General features: G+C 37.6%; 2 protein-coding genes across 6 annotated transcripts in view; one reads left to right on the forward strand and one right to left on the reverse strand.

Moving 5' to 3' along the window:
* The window catches only part of LOC132122160 (trinucleotide repeat-containing gene 6B protein-like), a 48843-nt gene extending 38679 nt beyond the window's left edge, over positions 1 to 10164 (reverse strand). The window contains exons 1-2 of the mRNA XM_059532099.1: positions 9898 to 10164; positions 8721 to 8808 (exon numbers count right to left, since the gene is read on the reverse strand). Coding sequence (XP_059388082.1) covers positions 8721 to 8777 — 57 coding nt within the window. The 5' untranslated portion in view covers positions 8778 to 8808; positions 9898 to 10164. The remainder of the gene's footprint in view (positions 1 to 8720; positions 8809 to 9897) is intronic.
* Positions 9077 to 13937, forward strand: si:ch211-141o9.10 (probable endonuclease 4). 5 transcript variants are annotated; one of them, XM_059532100.1, is made up of 8 exons: positions 9077 to 9244; positions 10909 to 11092; positions 11171 to 11380; positions 11568 to 11747; positions 11870 to 12001; positions 12728 to 12832; positions 13138 to 13267; positions 13359 to 13937. In XM_059532100.1, exons 1-8 carry the CDS (start codon positions 9119 to 9121, stop codon positions 13426 to 13428), a joined length of 1137 nt encoding a protein of 378 aa, XP_059388083.1. In that variant the 5' UTR covers positions 9077 to 9118; the 3' UTR covers positions 13429 to 13937. The 5 variants fall into 5 exon arrangements, with proteins under 5 accessions (XP_059388083.1, XP_059388086.1, XP_059388085.1 ...); XM_059532103.1 differs by having other exon boundaries at positions 10909 to 11071; XM_059532102.1 differs by having other exon boundaries at positions 10912 to 11092.
* The last annotated feature ends 3571 nt before the right edge of the window (positions 13938 to 17508 follow it).

The raw sequence follows: 17508 nt of genomic DNA on the forward strand, positions 1-17508 counted from the left end.
TAACATAGCAAATGTTTAAACTGAGAAAGTTTACAATTTTATGCACAAAATGAGCTCATTTCAATTTTGATTTCTGCTACAGGTCTCAAAATAGTTGGGACGGGGCATGTTTACCATGGTGTAGCATCTCCTTTTCTTTTCAAAACAGTTTGAAGACGTCTGGGCATTGAGGCTATGAGTTGCTAGAGTTTTGCTGTTGGAATTTGGTCCCATTCTTGCCTTATATAGATTTCCAGCTGCTGAAGAGTTCGTGGTCGTCTTTGACGTATTTTTCGTTTAATGATGCGCCAAATGTTCTCTATAGGTGAAAGATCTGGACTGCAGGCAGGCCAGGTTAGCACCCGGACTCTTCTACGACGAAGCCATGCCGTTGTTATAGCTGCAGTATGTGGTTTTGCATTGTCCTGCTGAAATAAACAAGGCCTTCCCTGAAATAGACGTTGTTTGGAGGGAAGCATATGTTGCTCTAAAACCTTTATATACCTTTCAGCATTCACAGAGCCTTCCAAAACATGCAAGCTGCCCATACCGTATGCACTTATGCACCCCCATACCATCAGAGATGCTGGCTTTTGAACTGAACGCTGATAACATGCTGGAAGGTCTCCCTCCTCTTTAGCCCGGAGGACACGGCGTCCGTGATTTCCAACAAGAATGTCAAATTTGGACTCGTCTGACCATAAAACACTATTCCACTTTGAAATAGTCCATTTTAAATGAGCCTTGGCCCACAGGACACGACGACGCTTCTGGACCATGTTCACATATGGCTTCCTTTTTGCATGATAGAGCTTTAGTTGGCATCAGCTGATGGCACGGCGGATTGTGTTTACCGACAGTGGTTTCTGAAAGTATTCCTGGGCCCATTTAGTCATTGACACATGGTCTGAGAGCCCGTAGACCACGGGCATCCAATAAAGGTCTCCGGCCTTGTCCCTTACGCACAGAGATTTCTCCAGTTTCTCTGAATCTTTTGATGATGTTATGCACTGTAGATGATGAGATTTGCAAAGCCTTTGCAATTTGACGTTGAGGAACATTGTTTTTAAAGTTTTCCACAATTTTTTTACGCAGTCTTTCACAGATTGGAGAGCCTCTGTCCATCTTTACTTCTGAGAGACTCTGCTTCTCTAAGACAAAACTTTTATAGCTAATCATGTTACAGACCTGATATCAATTAACTTAATCACTAGATGTTCTCCCAGCTGAATCTTTTCAAAACTGCTTGCTTTTTTAGCCATTTGTTGCCCCCGTGCCAACTTTTTTGAGACCTGTAGCAGGCATTAAATTTTAAATGAGCTAATTAAGTGGATAAAATTGTAAACTTTCTCAGTTTAAACATTTGCTATGTTATCTATGTTCTATTGTGAATAAAATATTGGCTCATGTGATTTGAAATTCCTTTAGTTTTCATTTTATTAAAATTTAAAAAACGTCCCAACTTTTCCGGAATTCGGGTTGTATATACATTAGTATGATAGTAGAATTAGTAGTAGTATTATCTTTTAATAATAATTAATATGATCTATTACAATTTTTTTACAGAAACCCTCAATGACCAAAAATATCTTAAGCATCACCACCAGTTTTAAGTTCAGTTAAAATCACAAATATGCATTCATTAGGCCTAAAAGTTAATTTTACATAAAGGCATTGTGCTAGAAATATTACTATTATTTAGTAAAATGTATGTGATACTCTTACTCAGTGTTGGGAAGGTTACTTTGGAAATGTAATAGGTTACAGATTACAAGTTACCCTGTTTAAAATGTAATAGTAGTGTAACTTTTTCAATTACTTTATCAAAGTAATGTAACTAATTACTTTTGAGTACTTTTTGATTACTTTTCTAAATTTGTGAAAATTAAAGAATAATAAATAAAAGCATATACATCAACTTAAATACAGTTATCTAATAAGAGTGTGTCGTATTCTGTGTAATAAACTCCTGAAACATTGTTTTTTTTTTTAAACTGCTGTCTCTTTGTATATGATATGGTGATAGTTTTCTCAAAATAAGTAAAATGCACATGAAGTGACACAGAACAGTTCTAGAAATTATGTTTATGTGCTCGTGTACTGCTATATTGAGGCAGCAGAGGTTGAAAACACTGCGAGCTTCAGTAGGCCTATGTGTAGTAAATTAAGCCATGTCTTTGCCATTAATTTACAGGAGGGGCGGACTGGGAAAAAAATTCAGACTGGAAAATTCAAACTCATACAAACAAATTCACGGACAAAACTATTTTTTGTATGGACCTGACATAAAAAAGGTTTAAATCTTTAATTTGGGGACATGCTAAATAATTAAAAGTTCTCTCCTGAACTGCACCTTCACTTCCATTTTTCTCTTCAGTCTCTTTATTTTGCCCTGTTATCCATCTCTCTCATGACTTTAATACTCAAGATTGAACAAAACTATACTTTACAATACAATACTCTACAATACTACAATATCTTTATAGAAAAATCCTCATACTGTACACGAGTCATGTTTTCCTTACAAAAATTGACCATGCTTTTTTTAGCCTATATACAATAACCTTTTTTTTGGTTTTGTTTTTTGCAAATGGATTTGTATTTATTTTTAAATAACTCAATTTGTAAAATCATTTTAAATTTTTGGTTACCACAGTTAAACAATAGTAACTATTTTCTCTGGATTTATAGAAATATATTAAAACGTTAATTTTCGTAAGGGTTGTGTTGTTGTCTGTCCGTAGCTCCCCCTAAACCTATAAAAAAAATCTGATTGTTTTTCAGCTAAATTACTACTGTAACATTACAACTGATAATAATGATGTCCTTTATATAGTATTTTGAGTGATGACTGATGAGCAACGTGCTGCTGCTTGATTAATTAAATAAAAAAAACAAAGAAAAAAAAGCATCTTTACAGATGAAACTGACCTGAAACCCTGAACAGTATAGTTCTGCTTCTCTGCTCCAGCTGTGCGCTTCCAAAGTCCACTCTCTCTCTCTCGAATTGATTACTCTGAGTCTGATCCAAACCGTTTGGCGGAAGCGCAGAGAGCGCGCGAGTCATGACTAACACTTCCTGATTTATTAGAGATTTAATTATCAAACGGCGGATTCGCAAATGATCGCTTTAGTACATTCGGCAGGCAATTATACAATAATGATATTAAAATAGCGGGCAAAATCGGCTGCCAGGCCACCGGGAATTGTCCCGGTTCTCCCGGTGTCCAGTCCGCGCCTGATTTCCACAGACACGCAGAACGTGCAGGAGTCATATATTGCATTTTTGGGGCTTAATATTCACAGACACTAGTCCATGTCATGTTTTGATTCAAGTGTACTGACCTACTTTTGATTTAGTCATCCAAAATGTGGCATATTTCGTCCGCGTTAGGCATTCCGTTTTTATGACTGGATTCTACGAACCAGACTGTATTTCCGCATCCCGGAAATTATTAGGGCGGTATGTCTCAGAATAGTCAGTGCAATTTGGGAAAGAAATCAGTTAATTCTGTATGTGGATGTGTGTAAATATTCAAATGTAATCCCCTTTGTAATCGTTAAAAATTTCATAAGTAACTAATTTAATTTCTCATTTTTTCATAGTAACTGTAACTAATTACAGTTACATTAATTTTGTAATTAAATTACGTAACGCCGTTACATGTAACTAGTTACTCCCCAACACTGCTGCTACTACTGTTGAAAAAATGTATAAAACTTTATTTTTTAAAGAAATAAATCACAATATTTCTTCCATGTTTTAATTTTGATAGCAAATCCCCTTTATTTACCAAAAATAAAATGTGTTTTTCATACATTAAAAGACAAATTAAATTTGGGTGAAACTTGTTTACTGTTTTTTATAATTATATAACTTGTAGAAAAAATTTAAACACAATTGTAAATAAGTATAAAGAATGGCATTGGTTTTATTTTTAGTGCTAAAAAGTATTTTTTTTTTAATTAGCATATTTTTGTGTTTTGCTTAGGTACCGAAATTGGTACCGAGAACCGTGGATTTTCACTGGTATTGGTACCGAATACTGAAATTTTGGTACCGTGACAACACTACACTGGTGTGGTCTAGGGATGTCAACGATTAATCGATGATCGATTAATTGTCGATAAGAGATGCAATCGATTTAAAGCTATCAATGGTCGATTAAGCCATTTCATTTTGGGCTGTGTGCGGCTCATGCGCAAAACACATGCGGGCGGCTGTGAGTGACGGTAACGGTATATACCGTATTTTCCACACTATAAGGCGCACTTAAAAGCCTTTAATTTTCTCATAAACTGACGCGCGTCTTACAATCCGGAGCGCCTTAATATATGGATCAAGACGCTCTGTCATAATGATGACATTTCCTTTAGCACAGCTTCACCTAGTGGATGCATAACGCAAACCCAGTCACACGTTTGACTGCAGTATCTTCTATTGTATGTGCTTTATAATCCGGTGCGCCCTATATATGAAAACAGTTCTAAAATAGGCCATTCATTGAAGGTGCGCCTTGTAATCCGGTAAGCCTTATAGTGCGGAAAATACGGTAAATGCATTATCATTCATTCATATTAAGAAGCAAATGAAAGCAGATGCAAATTAAGCTTTTAATATGATTTAAAAGTATATTAAAATAGAAACAACACAAAGTTTTTCAACATGGAAAGCAATAGAACTGTAGTAACTAAGTCATTAAAGGGTAACTTAACCCCTGATCAGAGCCTGACTCCACCCACTGGCAATATTTGAAAAATGCTGAAAAGTGGGCAGAGCACAGCGGAGATAGAGGGGACGAACCAAGGGCAGTCCGTGAACCTGAGACCCGCAGTGACGGATTAATTTACTATATATATATACAGGGGTTAAAGTGGAAAAAATCCTGAGCCTGAACTTTTTTTGGGGGAGGGGGGGGGGGGGGGGGGTTGGGTTTGGATATATTCAAATATTCAAATATTGACGATAGTAACAAAAATACAGTAACAAGAGCTTAAAGTTAAAGTGCTTAGAAAATGGTAAACAGACTGAGATAGACATGAATCCCTGCAATGATTATGTTTGGCACCATTTATTTAAAAGTACTATGTCAAATAAAGTGTTTTCTTCTAAACAATAACAAGTGCTTAAATAATTAAGTGCTCAAAGTGCTAAAGAACTGAACTGCTAAACTGAAGATTAGAAGTGAAATCAAGGCTATTATCACTTTTTTTCTGGGATGTAACTCGCATGTTGATTTAAAACCAACAGGCTAGTGAACGCTTTTTTTGTCTTCTGCCAGTTTTCTACACAGGGTGACCAGTGGCTGCGAAATTCTGAATGACAAATCATTTTCTGCTATAAATGTGCACACACGTATTTTTTTAATCGCAGACATGGTCAGTCATAGACAACGGTGTGTCAGCTAATAGTTGCTAGAGACCTGCACTTCCGCGGGAGTACCGTGGGACCCAGCGCCACCGAGTGCGGCGCGGGACAATATTTGATGGGTGAATGCGGACGCGGGCGGCAAGATATTATTGTGTGCGGGTTGCGGGAAAATAAAATTATTTGCGGGACAAATAAAAGACAAAATAACAAAACAAAATAAAAGAACTAGAAACAAATAGACCTTTGTTTATGATAAAATTAAATAGACTTTGCGGAATGGGAGGATGCGGATGATACCATAGACAGCGACGTGTAATTCGATTCCGTAATAGCGATATATTTAAATGTCAAATTGGATGGATTGGAAGCACACAGACCGGATGATGTCCTCCAGTGGTGGAAAAGACAAATTTCCAAGATTAAGCAAACACGCCATGTACTTTGCATTCCAGCTAGTGCCCCATCGGAGAGGGCTTTCAGTATTTGCGGTCGTATACTGGAGCAGAGATGGATTAAACTGAAGCCCTCAACAGAGAACGACATGATATTCCTGCATGGGCCCATTAAGTAGTCGTACAGTTTTTTTAGTCAATTCAGTTTATTATTTTTTTTATTTAATTAGCTTAACATTTAAATTTGGTCTATTTTGTTATTGAGGAATAAGGATATTTTTTGTTAAATGTTTGAATGAATTGCTCAGGCCCCATAAGATACATTTCTTTTGAAACTGAAATAAATCCAGGTTTATTATTATTATTTAATTTATAAACCCTGAACCCTAAAGGCTATATAGCCTAATTATTAAAGGTAGGCCTATATTTTTTTTTTTATTTGCATTTCTTACTTTTTTTTACTGTATATGTTCTAAGTTCCTTGTTCATGTTCATACTTTTAATTAAACGCAAATAAAACGAAACAATTGTTTATTTTCCGTTTCTTTTTAAATTTATATTCAACAGGGGAGCAAGTGAAAAAATACGAGTAGCAGGCAGAATATGCAATGTATTAAAAAAAAAAAAACTACTGTAGGCTATACGTTTACCCGCGGGATTTTGCGGGCGGGAGCGGGACGAAACTTTATTGTTTGCGGACGGGAGCGGGAGAAAATAACATATTTTTATGTCTGGTGCTGCTTTCCAGGCAGGTTTTAGCTCGCAAGTCACTATTTCAAACCACGACTAACGACTTTTGACTTCTGAGCGCAGGGAAATTTAGCTAGATTATTAATTTTATTGCAACGTTACATTGTCCTAAAATCTATTTTTCAACGTGTATTGCTTGCATAAACACTGGCTGTTGTTTCACAGGTTTAAGGTTGGAAAAACACGGGTTACGGGTTGCCTGGAACGCGATATAAATCATAACGAGCAAGCACTTTCTTACCGCTGCTGGCATTCAGTAATTCCTCGAGCAAATCATGCAGAAACAAGCCCCGGGCTCTCTCAGTTTCTTGCACCAACTGCCAAAAAGCGCCATTTATTTTTGAGTCTTTTATCTATTGCTAGGAGTCTAGGACATCATCCCCAGGCTTCATAAACTTGCGCTCCATTTTTGTTTTCTCCGACAACGCTAACGTGACATTGACGTATGGGCGTCAATCATCCTTCACGCCCTTCTCTGCTTCTGATAGGTTTGTAACGTTAGTTAAAGCTGCGTTCCTCTCATATGATTGGTATAAGAAATAAATTGGCTCTCAAATATTAAACTGCGTGTGCAGGCTCTCAAATATTATAATTTTTTTCTCCTCGCGGCCACACGCCGGAGATCCGGCACGGTGCCGGAATACTTTAAGCCCTGTATATATGTTATGTTATAGATAGATGTTATGTTATAGATGCTAAAATACTCTATCCTGATCGTTTTCAATACTCGCAATTCCAACTCCTGACTCGCTACAGTGATTTTGATGGAACAAGACGGTTTTATACTGCCAAGGGCATGGTAACTCGTACCAAGGGCGTGGTGAGCTGGAAACTGCTTATGTCATGTACCACTGCAAACATCCAATAGGAAAAATCAACTGCAGTAGCCTCCGTTCAACCTGAAGAGGGCAGCACTCAGACGTTTACACAACATATATTGTAGAATTAAAACACTTTATACTCAAATATCAAAAAAAGTTACTCGAATCAATGAACAGCACCAATAAAACCCCATTGTTACAGATCATTAACTAAAAAAGTTGATTTAGGGTTTAGTTACCCTTTAACCCCAGATAACTGTTTCATATCTGGCTCAGCCCTTTGCAGGACCTTCACAGCAAGAGATGCGATTAAAACTCTCTGTGACTACAGAGAATACATTTTCCCAGAGCATTCAATGACGTCACTAAACAGTAATGCCACATGTACGAGAATCGTTCCCAAGTTTCTAGCCTAGGGCACAGGTATGATTTTGTATTTAATTTTTTTAATAGGCTAACGGGAACACAAAATTCTGACATTTTCTGTAACAGGATCCAGCAGGATCGAATTAAGTACTGGTCATAATACTCAGATAAAACAGTGTTTTGCCGCAGCAGTGCCGATGGAGGCGGTTAACTAATTGCGCCGCACAGCCACACGCGCGCCACAGTTACGTTTGGGATAATTTTAAATGCCATAATGTCAGTTGAAAACATTGCAATTGTCTTGTAAAATACAACAACGAGTACCACTAAACCATTTAAAGAGTGCGTTCAGCAGTCTCCGTGCCGGGATAGAAAACAGTCAACAAAGAAAAATGATCTCAAACGTACAGCACTCTCTTTTAATTTTATCAAATGACCATAATAATCACATCTATTCATTTTACAATCCTGCAACTAGCATTTTATTCAGACTAAAACCCCTTTATTTCGGGTAAGAAAGTGCTTGAGAGTGGCTTTTGCACTGTACAGATCCTGCCATGCCGGTGACTGCAAATTGACGCCTTTAGCAGCATTAAGGTTGATGATTAATCGATTAATTGATCGATAATTCAAACAACGATCGATCATGGAAATGATTGAAAATTGACATCCCTAGTGTGGACGCTAATAAAGTTAGTGTTCTGGGTGTCAACAGTCCTTTACAGTCTACCCACAGCAAAAGAACGAGAAAAACACAGACAATGGCTAAGCAAAAAAAGACAGAAAAATAATAATTTATATTCAATATTACTTTAGTATCTCTAGTTCTAAAACAACACTTTGACATACTAGTAACCGTGGCTTGGATGACTTTCAAATTATTAACATTATGATAAATCAATTCTACACACATAAGCCAAAAAAGTGACTCCAGAATGCACACCTACATTGTCGCCGCATGTTTTACCACCACAGGGTGCGCATTAATTTACTATAATTTAACAGTTCATCATAATTAAATCATACCTATATAACAATTACCTTCTGTGAGGTTTCCCGTTTCCTTTTATCTTCCTTTTTCCTTTTCTTGTCTTCCATGAACTGCTGTTCCCTTTCCTGGTGCTACTTTCTACAAAAATCATGAATTACGGTTTAAAAAACATTTTTGGTCAAAACAAACATGCTCAACTGTAAAAGATTATGAAAAAAAATGTATATATGTTTATATAAGCCTATTATATACGCATGACCAAATATCTGGAAAATGAACAGTTCGTTGAGTATCACCTTCAACCAGTCCAGCTGACTGTTACCAAACCAAACGCATAGCAGCGGCACCAAAGACATGATCATTATATCACAAATCACTCTATATGTAACATCAGCGGTATGCTGTTTTAGGCTCGGCCTGAGTTTGCATATGCCATGCATTAAAAGGGATGCCGATTAAAATCAAACATGATCTTCACACTGGGAGAAACTCCTGCTGCTATCTGTCCGTGAGCCTGCAGTCGGCAGGGCAGAGTTGTCGGACAGGGGCTCCCTTCACCCGCCCATTTCCTCCGGTGCAGTATATAATATTAACGTTACAGACATTCCATACGTCAGCTATTCGAACGATTCGTGCAAAAACAAGTATTAAACGGCAAAACTTCGTATGCTTTTGTGGTCCGTTACAGAGTTAGCTAGTTTGTTAGCAAGATAAAATTGACACATACTAAACGTAAATCTCAGGTAACGTTAGTTTTGTTAATTCCCCCAAGAAGCCGCCGATTATTTGCACACGGATCACAAGAAAAATCAAAAGGGTGAGCAACTGTCAAAACCAGACATGCATAAGTATCAATTTGGTCAAAAGCGAGCCAGGACTATAAGACGAGTACACTGCCCACCAAAACCATAAATCCACCTCACGTTTGTTTTCACCTAATGCAAACATTGTCTAGATTAATAAGTAAGGTACTAAATACCCACGGGAATGTTTTTACGATCGACCAGCGGGAAGCTAAAGTTGTTTTCCAGACCAGACAGATGCTAACTAGCTAGTTAAACTAGCAAACGAGCTAACGTTAGTGGCTAACAGATGTCGACGAGGAAAAACTGTATCATGCATAAATGCTTACACGCTACTGCTTTTTTATTTAAATGCATACGACTGTCAACAGTACTAAACAACATGTTATATGATTTGCTCTTTAAAACAAAGCTCGTAACTTACCTCAAGAATTACATGCACCGCAGCTAACTTAGTCCTCTAGCTACAGCTAAAGTGCTTAAGTGCGAATTTCTGGGTTTTGAGGCAACGTGAAATACAACACTCCATCAAAATCTAGTAGCTAGTCATGAAAACACTCCTTCTGTAGTTTTTAAATATGAAATACGGTAATGTAAACGAAAGAGGAGGAATCTATGTTTAAAGCGCTGTAAATTCAGTCGGTTGACGGTCGGCCATTTTACTGCTCGGTGTGAATGTGTCTGGACAGATCTGACGGAAGGGGGGCAGCCGAGGGAGATTTTTGACCTTCAATATTAAAAGTCCAACAACTCTTTAATGGTCAGTTTCTATAATAATAAAATTCGAACCGTTTATTTTAAGTTCTAGCACCTTTTGCATGGTTGCATTGCGCATAAAGTACACAAGGCACATAATTTTCATGCATCATGCATGGCTACCTTCGTCTGTTTACATTTTTTTTTTTTTTTTTGCAAAAACATCCATTTGATGCGGTGCAATAAAAATTAAGTACAACAGATTTACAAGCACATTTAAAAAAATAGATTTTTATTTTGACATTTTAATAAAATTATTAAACACAAAAAATATTATGTGTCTACCCACTGCATAAAACTGTCCATTGAATAAAACAATCATGATCGATTCATGGTTTCCAGTCATATTTTATAACGCAGTATGAAACAATAATAAGATTAGATTCAGCTTTATTGTCATTGCACATGTGGGTACAAGGCAACGAAATACAGTTTTTATTTTTATTTTTACACTCTTGTGGTGCCTTGTTGGTCCCTGGATCATTAAGCATAAAATGTTGTTTGAAATATGTTTTTATTGCACTTTAAATTGAGTAAAATGAGCTAAAAAACGCAAACCAATTTTTGGTTCATCATTAGTAATGTTTTCATCCGCACAGATTATAATGTTTTATGAGTATAGTTTATTTTCCATGGTGTTCAACAAGAACGTTTAACCACATGTTTATTCTTGACTCAGAAGAATATGGCCCCAAGAAAGAAAGGCGATAAGAAAAGGAATACAGAGGAGGTTATGGAAACAAAGGAGCCACAACATTCTGGTGCAGAACCATCAGATGGCAGCAGCAGAGAAGAAAAAATGGCACAGAAAAGGAAGATAAAGCCAAAGAAAAAATACATAGGTGCTCACGTCTCAATATCAGGTGAGCAAACAAGCTTTTTTTTCTTAATAAGGTGTTTGTGCTGAACGTATATCAATTAAAAATATATATATTCTCAAGGAGGAATATGGAAAGCAGTCGAATCAAGTGTGGCCATAGGAGGTCATGCTTTTGCCCTTTTCTTGGGCTCCCAGCGCTCCTGGACTAGACCAGCCCTTGATACAGCAGCTGCAGTTAAATTTCAAGAAGCCTGTGCTCAACATGGCTTTGATCCGATACACATCCTTCCACATGGATCTTATCTGATGAACTGCGGTTCCCCCAAAGAAGGTTTGAGCACTGAATGTACCCAATGTGTGGTTCTGTGCATGCACCAAATACTGAAGCCACAAGGTTGGCATATTCAAAAACAGCTCAGCTGATTAAATCAATATCCAGTCCTATAATCAGTACTCTAGGCTGCATATGTTTTGTATATAAGACTGTATATCAGATGACTCTGTGTTTTTCAATCCAGACGTGTTCAGTAAGAGCCAGACCATGCTTGTGGATGAACTGAGTCGCTGCAGTGCACTGGGCCTCAGCCAGTTTAACTTTCACCCTGGAGCTTCTATAGACTCCACCCCAGAGAAATCCATGGAGAAAATTGCCCAAGCTATTAACCACGCACACCAGCAAACCCCTGCTGTCATTACAGGTCAATTATACAATCCTGATGATTTCTAGAGAATGTGCAATTGTGCTCATGCTTTCTGGTAAATTAAGCTGGATAATGTTCTTCTTTCTTTCTTTCTTTCTTTCTTTCTTTTCCTTCAATAGTACTTGAAAACATGAGTGGTCAGGGCAGCACTATAGGTGGGCAGTTCAGTGAACTGAGAAGTATAATAGACCGGGTACGTGACAAGACACGTGTTGGGGTGTGTCTGGACACTTGCCATGCTTTTGCAGCAGGTATGGTATGAAGTCCCATTCAAATTATTTGGGAAAAGATGTATTACATAATATATTTTACATAAACAATGTTTACATGTCCACAAGACAAAACAATAGCTGAATTCCTAAGAAATTCCCCCGTTCCAAAGTTTACATACACTTGATTCTCAATACTGTGTATAGATGCTCCACAACTGTTTTGCCAAAATCATCCAAAATCATCCATTTGGTTTCCCAGCATCTTTTGCATGTTTGGATCCTTCCCATCAGTGACTGTATGGTTTTGAAATCCATTCTTCACACTGATGATAGCTGATGTACTCATATGCAACTACTGTGCTACAAAAGGTTTAAACATTGACTGATGCTCCAGTAGAAAACATGATGCATTAAGAGCTGGGTGAGAAAACCTTTGAACCTGTTGAACATGTGTACATTTGTCTTATTTTGTTGAAATATCCTATTTTTTCCATTTAGCACTGCCCTTCAGAAGTTACAGAAGATGCTGTTTCCCAGAAAATAAAAATAAAAAATAAAAGTCAAATACCCTGATCTTCAAATTAAAAAAAAAAAAGTTTTCACCTCCCGGTTAATGCATCATGTTTCCTTCTTGAGCATTTGCATTTGAGTCCTTCAGTGTGACCTCTTATTTTGGTAAAAACAAAAAAAAAAAATATATATATATATATGTGTGTGTGTGTGTGTGTGTGTGTTTGGGATTTGAGATGATTCTCTTCTGTATAGGCTACGACATATCACCACCTGGAGGAGTGAAGAATATACTTGATGAATTCGAACATGTGGTCGGTTTGCATTATTTGAGAGCCATTCACTTAAATGACTCCAAAGGTATGCAACATTCATTTGTACTTATCAATATAGAGTGCTGCTGGAATTTGTAGGCCCAATCCAGAAACAAGTTAGCACTTTAGCATGTTTCATTCACTCGTCCTGAATTCTATAGTTTTATTTTATTAAATGGCGAGGGAACTTTCTTGGTTGGCCTACAAAAATAAAAAGTCTTCACCACAGCACTCTATTACTGTAATTGTTTGTGGGGTGACTTAATTTATATGCAAAACACTGACAGTGTGGCAAGTTTGGCTACATGCCACATACTTCTTTTGAGATTGTGTAATTTTTTCTTTAAAAAGGAAAATTAGGCTGCCATCTGGACCGCCATGAAGACATTGGACGTGGCCAAATAGGCATTACTGCTTTCCGAGAAATTGTTAATGAGCCTCGACTGGATAATATCCCTCTGATTCTAGAAACACCTGGTCGGTAAGTTTCAAGGTGGATAAACAACATTTTGTTGTGAATGAAATAAACAGGCACCACTGACATATATTTAATCTGCATCCTCTCTTTCTAGACCAGGTTTTGAGTATGCTGAACAGATAGAGCTCCTTTACTCCCTTTGTGAAAAAAAGAAGAAGAATTAAACATCTGCTTGGTGCCGGCTTCCATATTGGAGTTATTATTGGTGAAGCATAATAAATGTTACACATTTCATAAGTCTCAGTCTACATTTTGACCATAAGAGGGAGCCAGGCGCCTGAATATGGAAACAAATGTCAGAAGCAGCAACTGTAAATCTGTTCATTACAGCATGTGTTTTCAATGTTGTACATATTTTGCTTGTGCTCCCTCATACCTTTCTTGTAAGATAGAGGGAACTACTTTAACTTGTTGACCATCTTCACACATCAGCCCAGACCAGTTGCTGAGTCCCCACCTCAGTACAGAGGGTACAGCTCTGCCTCTGCACATTCACAGCCCATCATTAGCTGGACCACACAAGAATGCCACATGCAGTCTTGCAAAAACACATTTTTAGTAAAGCTGCCATCTGTAAGCATTAAAATGCCATTTATGTGATGACATTGGCAACGGTAAGATTTTGGGAAGTTTAACATGCCAACGCCTATAGAAGTTGTTTTAGACTTTTAAAGTAGCAGTAAGTAATGTTTTTTTAAAGTGTGAATTTATACAGGAAGACAAAAATGCCTTGCACTGGAATCTGCTACTCCTGTGCCAGCCAAAAGGAAATGTCATTCAGGAAGATAATATACCACAGGGCAAAGTAGAGGTTTTGAAATGTAATCATAAGAAGTATGTGAATGAATATGTATTCATATCTAATGTTTTGGCCCTGTTCTGTGTTGTTTTGGTTCCTCTTTGTTTCATCCAGATGACAACTATTTGGTACACATGTGGCATGAAAATTTTTTCCAGGTCTTGTTTTTACCACATAGATTTTACCTGAAATGAACTTGGCATTGTTAAAGTTAATTAATAGAGCCTGAGGATTAAAACTCAGAGTCTGTTATACTTAGTGTTAAATACTCGATTCTATATAAAAAGGGCTATAACACATTTTTTAGATGTGCATGATTCAGCTTACCTTAAAAACAGCTAAAGTCAAAGTTTTGAGTCTTGCTAAGCAAGCATTGAGCCTTCACATAATATCAGATGTTACTGTTTGAACAGTAGTGTACCCCATGTTGCATATTTGTTGAGATCTGTCAGAACAAACGTTTCACACGTTGGCTGTGTGAAATGAAAAGTACAGTTTCTGAGTGTCCTTAAGAACTGCAAATGCCAATGTTTTGGTAAGCGCATGTAACATGAGGCTTAGCAAAGCCTCACATCAACAGACTGAGAGCCTTGTGAGCCAGATGACGCAGTCCCAGATCATGAGCAAAATCAACGGACCACACAGACCTTTTGAGTTTCTCACAAAGCACAAACCAACTGCAATTTCTCTAATTTAGTTTCGGAGTACTGTTTGCCAGCAAGTAAAGACAAATGTAAGATTTATTCAGATTTATGTCAAACCACTTGAATCTGCATCCTTTTTGACTTGCATTCTTCAGCAAACACATTTAATGAGGTAACCATTTAATGGTGCAGTTAGTGAAATGGCTGTATATGGCTTTGACTGCGTCTATCCTGCTGATCCTTACCAAGGAATTTTCCGGAGTGGTGGCTGGGCATAGAGCCACAGAGCGACAGGCCTTCACACACAGCGGCCACAGGCTCCAGCCTGGTCCTCCAAGAGTCCTGTTGCTCCAGTAACCACATAACAACCAGATAGTCTGCCTGCCGTGAATATTTACTTTCCTGAAATTTAGCTGAATGATGCAGATGGATATTTTGATGCAGTGCTAATGAGACTTGTAAGATTTGTAATAGACTTGAGACTCAAACTCATGAAAAAACGTTCAGGTCACATTTCACTCTAAATGAAAGGAATAAAAACAAATAATATTCTACTATACACACACACACACACACACACACACACATATATATATATATATATATATATATATATATATATATATATATATATATATATATACCATAGAAGTTGTTTGATAGAAGTTTTTTTTTTCTATTGATAAACCTTTTTATTTTGGGGTGCTTGTATATCAAATCCATTAAATATTAATTAAACAAGATTCAAGAGTCTGATTCTGCACTCTTTATAGTTAATTTTATTTTTTAAATAGTAGTTGAGGAGAAAACAAGAAATATGATTTCAGTTTATAATATTTTCATGAAGTTCAATTTTAAGCTATTGTGTGGTCCCCTGTTATTTTTGTGTACTTTACTATATATATATGCTGACTAAAAGTGCAAATGACTAAAATGCAACGCTTTATGCCCTCCTTGACACACTCTACCATTAAGATCCCACCCCACCACACCACAAGTGTAATAACACTGAGATATGTGCACACACTTCAAATGCACAGGCGGAAGGATCCAAGAGAAACAGACTAGAAACCCCAAGTTTGCTCAGACAGACACAAACATTTATTGGCAATACACACACTACTCTAACTGCAATAGAATGACGGAAACATGAGGACACAATGGTCCGTTTGTTTGTTTTAGGAAGCGTACACTTTCAGGTGTTTTTCTTTGACTATGTGTCTAGTCTTTGTCAAAGGCCAAAGGGAAAGATTTCAGATCTTTTTAAGTGTATTTGTGCACAAGTGGAGACAAGCAAGGCGTGGACACAAACACACAGAGGGGTCAGAGGTCAGACTACAACATTCCTCATAGCTCTGGACACACACTCTCTCACACACACACACACACACACACACACACACACACACACACACACACACACACACACACACACACACTCTTTGACCTGTGTTTTTGTCCTTGGACATACTCTAATAACAAGCTAAACTAAGTAAACACACACACAGTTATGTAAGCTGTCCTCCTAAGTGTTATCACACCAAGCAGATAGATTTGGGATTAGGGAATGGGATGATATTTTCCCAGATCCACAGCAGTCTTTTCATATTACATACAAACAGGGCTCTTTATAGTGCTTGTAGACTGGTAAAAGAGAAATGGTATAGTTTTGGATCAGCTACTTTGGCTTCAGGGGACTGTTTTAAGTCACTAAAGTTGATTCTGACACTATGGGCATCTATATGTGTATGTGTGTGTGTGTGTTGAGTTTCCTGCTAGCTCAGGTCCAGCCTCACAATTGCCTATTGTCTGGACCGAGTCACACTTCCTGACAGGGCAGAATTCACGGAAGCAGGGACACAGTCCAAACAAATTCTTTGGGCTACACCTCCACCCCGGTTTCATCGCACCCACCATTCCAAGGAGCCATGTGCCAAGAAAGGGCATGTTCCCAACAGGAAGTTAATTAGCGTCAAGCTCCTCAGGAAAGCTGGGGGGAAGCAGGTGTAGTCGGGAATATGACTGGCTTCCCATGTACTTACTGAAAAAATATGGATGTGTTTATCCTAATTATGTGTTCATTTAGTCTATAAGGTCATAAAGATGCTTTGTCTTTAGTTTCTAGGTTAATTTTAAATGCAAAAAATTCTCTAATAGCCCCCGACCCACACATTAAACACCCCATCCTCCATCCAACCTGACACCCACACACACACACACACAGAGACAAGAAAAAACGCTTTCCTTTTCAGACAGCAACATCTGGCTTTCATAACCCAAGTCAATGCTCCTTTCCAGCTACTAATGGACTTTAAATAGGATATCTGACCACTGGGCTCTGTGTCTGTGCCTTGGCTCAACAATAAAACAAATATTTGCTTTTAGGGGAAAATTGGATGGAGAAATATAAGAAAAATATGATAGAATTTGTGAGCATGACATGTAATGCCAGATGCTTGTGTAATTGAGAGTCTCTGAACCCCTCTATTGTTCTTGTCAGTCCCTTAATATCCATGCACACACAGTATCCCACATAGTGTATTCTCCAGAAATGGAAAGGAAGGTGCAGATCAGGAAGTGAACCATTAAAACAAGACAAAACAAGAGTAACATTCGGCAAGTTAATAATTCACTGCATGGATTCCAAAATCCTAAATTTAAAGCTCCAAAATAACAAAAAGACATTGAACACATTCTCAGCTTCTTGGTGACAGATGGAAAATTCAGTTATACTAACGCAAATCTATTTATTCTGATCAAGAAAAAGAAACTCCACAAGCTCAATCAAAACAAACATTCCT

The sequence above is a fragment of the Carassius carassius genome, chromosome 40 (genome assembly GCF_963082965.1).
Source record: "Carassius carassius chromosome 40, fCarCar2.1, whole genome shotgun sequence".
Classification (NCBI taxonomy): domain Eukaryota; kingdom Metazoa; phylum Chordata; class Actinopteri; order Cypriniformes; family Cyprinidae; genus Carassius; species Carassius carassius.

Excerpts from the sequence above, each read along its gene's own strand:
- si:ch211-141o9.10 (XM_059532100.1), top strand. The coding sequence starts at position 9,119 with ATGCCGATTAAAATCAAACATGATCTTCACACTGGGAGAAACTCCTGC. Across the intron at positions 11,748-11,869 it reads AACCCCTGCTGTCATTACAG|TACTTGAAAACATGAGTGGT; the intron begins GTCAATTATACA and ends TTCCTTCAATAG. Across the intron at positions 12,002-12,727 it reads TTGCCATGCTTTTGCAGCAG|GCTACGACATATCACCACCT; the intron begins GTATGGTATGAA and ends TCTTCTGTATAG.